Below are 3,456 nucleotides of genomic sequence, written 5' to 3'. Positions count from 1 at the left end.
CACAGCAATGGCGACCCCGGACACATTCAAACGAACAGAAGTGGAGTGAATTTTGACTGGAAGGAAGAAGGAAGCGAAGGACGAAATGAGTTGCTGATACAGAATGCGAATATCAATGCCGATGCCGATGTCGATGAATGCGGAAAGGGTGGATGGAGCCGCTAATGAGACCGTGCTCAATAGATACATAGATAAGACCACCGGTCGTTACCCCGGCCCCTAGCGGGCGGAGATAGGGACGCAGCCATGTCGGCGGTAGACATGCCCTTGTGGGCCGCAGGACCTGTCGCAGTGCATTCAAAGCAAATATATGCACTATCCTGGGAGCAGCAGCGATGGGAGTCGGTGCTATTTTGTGCAAGCGGATATTTGAATATGGATATGTTGAGATACCGACGATAAATGACGGGGACACCGAGATCGAGGATGTTTTGAGTGGTGATGCAAGTTGAGTGCGAGAGCGACGAGACGTCTATGGCGAACATTGGTAACGGTGAAGAATAGATACTGAGTGGTCATAATCATGTTCCCTGGTTATGATTTTGCTCCGGGTGCTCGTAAGGACGATGTGTAGAGAGTGCTCAACGCGCCAGAGTTCTTCCACGTTCCCTCTCGCGACCTCTTAGGCCGCTCCGTCCATTCCCGTATCCAGGTGCCTCAGAGTTGTGCGGGCCCATCGGCAGCTTGTCCAACTCATCCACCATCCTTCTACCTCGTCTCTCCCTGTCACCACGGGCAACAAAGACATCTTCACTGGCAACCATTCGATGAGGATGCAGGCTCCGATCCAAAAGTTCCCGAACAGCGTCCAAATCATCATCCGCCTCAACGCTATTTATGATCGTGTCGAAAAGCGGCTTCTTCGGCGGGGAGCTATTTCGGCGTGTGAGGGTGCGCCCACGGCCTACGACTGGGCTCTGCGATACCCAGTCGGCGACCTTCTCGATACTGTCGAGGCGCGCACGGGCTTGCGGCCCGACGAGCACACGGTGATGGGCGCATGGCGGTGGAGAGCTGGGGACGTACTGACGCGGAGGCGACCGCGCAGCTGATCGGCGGCTAGAGGGCGACCGAGCGTTCGGGTTGCGCTGCCGGACCCGACCTCGAGGGGTTGCCTCCACACCTTCCGGCTTGGGGTGAGCCTGCGAATAAGCCGTGATGGGATCCAAAACGGGGTTGGCAACGCGGGGGGTAGGAGGCGACGACTGAAATGATCGTGCGATGGCATTCAAAGTTTGCAACGACGACGGTGAGCGCTGCGTGCGGGAAGGAGGGGATGAAGTGGATGCCGTGAGGAGAGAAAAGTAAGCAGGGAGACTGGCCCGGTTACGCCTCGACTTTACAGTGACCGTGGACTCGTGAGCGTTCCCGTGTTCGCTAGACGTGCTCGACTTGCGCCCATGGCTACGGGGCGCGTCACGAGAGTTTGCAGAGGAAAGCGACGAAAGGGAGACAGACGGTACATCAAAGTCGTCCTCAAAGGGGCTGAGGGGAGGCGGGGCTGGAACACTGCGAGGAGAGCCAGCGTTACCAATGGAGGGGTTTGAAACTGACGAAGTGCGGCGGTTGAGGGTGGTGATGGTGGAACGATTGTTGGTACCAGAGGGGCGACGGGCGTAAGACAGGCCTGATCCACGTGAATGCAAACCGTGACCGAGGGAGCCCGCTAGCTTGGCACTAGGGTCAACGCCGCCAAGCCATTCGCGATTGTCTGCAAAGTCGTCATCGCCACTCGCACTCAAAGACGGGTTGACGAGCCCGTCTTCCTCGTCGTCAGTAAAGGTGGACCAGACGGTGGAGGAGGCGGACGAGGAGGAGATGGAGTGGCGACTCTTGTGGGACTTTGTGGTGCTGTTGGCATTGAGAGAGCGGCCGAGTGCAGAGGAGACTAGAGCAGGCACGTCTGCGAGGCTGCCTGGGCCTTTGTTCGAGTGCAAGTACGGGGACGGATAGGCGCTGCTAGAGGCGGACAAAGAGGGCGACGTAGCGTCGAGGCTCTCGCACTCGTCGCTACAGTACGCCCGTCTGGAGGGGAAAGTTGGGAGGTGTGGTCAGCGCACGGTGGATGGGGGGAAGAAAGAAAGCGAACCCGTCGACGGTGACTGGCCTGCCGCAAAGGAGACAGACTTCTTCGTACATGGAGGCTGTAGGCGAGAGGAGAGGATCCCGGGGAGGGATGAGGAGGCAATGGCGGGAGAGAGCAGGAGGGGGAGTGCTAGGACGGGATGTGGGGAGACATGGGCGGCGGACGAGGAGGAAATATATAAAGGGAGGCGTGAAGGGTGTGAAAGGCAGCTTGACTCGCGCTGTGACGCCCGTGACAGCCGCCGTCTTGTCCTCGGTATCTGCCGTATTTGGCAGGCCGTCACGGGGGGGAGTCACACTGGACGCACGTTCTATTTCGGGGCATTGTTCGCCCAGGAAGGAGTCCGACTTGGGTCCAGCCAACGTGTCTTCCAGCTACTAGCCCGGTCACAACGTCTCTTTGCCGTCCGATGCAGCAGAATCTGTAGGCCAGCGCCCCACTGTGGTCGGACGACATCAGTCGGTGCGACCGACCGGGTTCTAGCTGGGACTGGGACGGTGCGTCTAACTAATCTTGGGCAGACGTGATTTGCAGTGCAAATGAGGCCATGAATTGACAACGCCGTTCATGCCTGCGTCTGGTCTGCAGCAGCACTGAGCCCGAACAGGCCCCGTGAGCTTCGAGTTCGCGAGGTACGTCTTTGTGGCACCGTGCGCACTTGCGCCATTTGTACGCCCTGTTCGTGCCCGAAGCTCGCGCTATGGAGACGACGTCGGCGCCACCGCAAGAGACGGCCGGTGGGCACCCCAATTGCACCTTCGATTTCGCAACGTCCTTCTTCTCCATCCCAGCCCGCGTGCGCATCATCAGCCCCGCGCACCATCATTCCTAGTGCTGGTCTTTGAGCAGATGGAGATTGCGTGTCTTCACCATGCGCCGCCCATCTCATTTGCACAACCGTCACGCCTCGCGCTCTCTCTCTCTTCTCGCGTGACAAACGGGGGTTGTGCGCGCCATGAAACCTGCTCCGAATAGGGCTGATCATGTCACCAAATGCACATTGTCTTCGATTCCCCAAGTTAATTTCTCCCGTACGCTCCACTGCCCTCGGCCGTGCCCGAACAAGGGTGGAGACTCGTCACGCAGTGCATGACGCATTCTTCCTCGTTTGGGGACTCCCGGGGACCGTGTCCGCGCAGCACTCGTCCACCGCCGCAGTCGCGTGTCCTCGTCACCGGGGCACTCCCCACTGCTGCCGCGCTGCAGCACAGAGCTCAAGCTTAGCAGGCACGCGGCCAGAAGCCTGGTCACGTTCGTGTGCACTTAGCCTTTAGCCTCGCGCTGCCTGCATCCCCAGTACTAATAGCATCAGAAGTCGCACCCATGCTTGAAGTACCCTCGCGGACTGTCCGCGCACGCGATCGCATGCA

The 3,456-nt window shown here is 59.1% G+C and overlaps 1 protein-coding gene across 1 annotated transcript; it reads right to left on the bottom strand.

Moving 5' to 3' along the window:
- Positions 1 to 581: 581 nt before the first annotated feature.
- On the bottom strand, positions 582 to 2,139 carry FIBRA_09405 (uncharacterized protein; the record flags this gene model as incomplete). Its single annotated transcript, XM_012321712.1, has 2 exons — positions 582 to 2,025; positions 2,090 to 2,139. The coding sequence occupies 2 exons, from the start codon at positions 2,137 to 2,139 to the stop codon at positions 582 to 584; spliced, it is 1,494 nt and encodes a 497-aa protein (XP_012177102.1).
- Between the last annotated feature and the right edge of the window lie 1,317 nt (positions 2,140 to 3,456).

Source organism: Fibroporia radiculosa, assembly GCF_000313525.1.
Source record: "Fibroporia radiculosa TFFH 294 genomic supercontigs, scaffold38105, whole genome shotgun sequence".
Taxonomy (NCBI): Eukaryota; Fungi; Basidiomycota; class Agaricomycetes; order Polyporales; family Fibroporiaceae; genus Fibroporia; species Fibroporia radiculosa.
The sequence above is the reverse complement of the archived record's forward strand: the minus strand, read 5'-3'. Positions and strand labels throughout refer to the sequence as shown.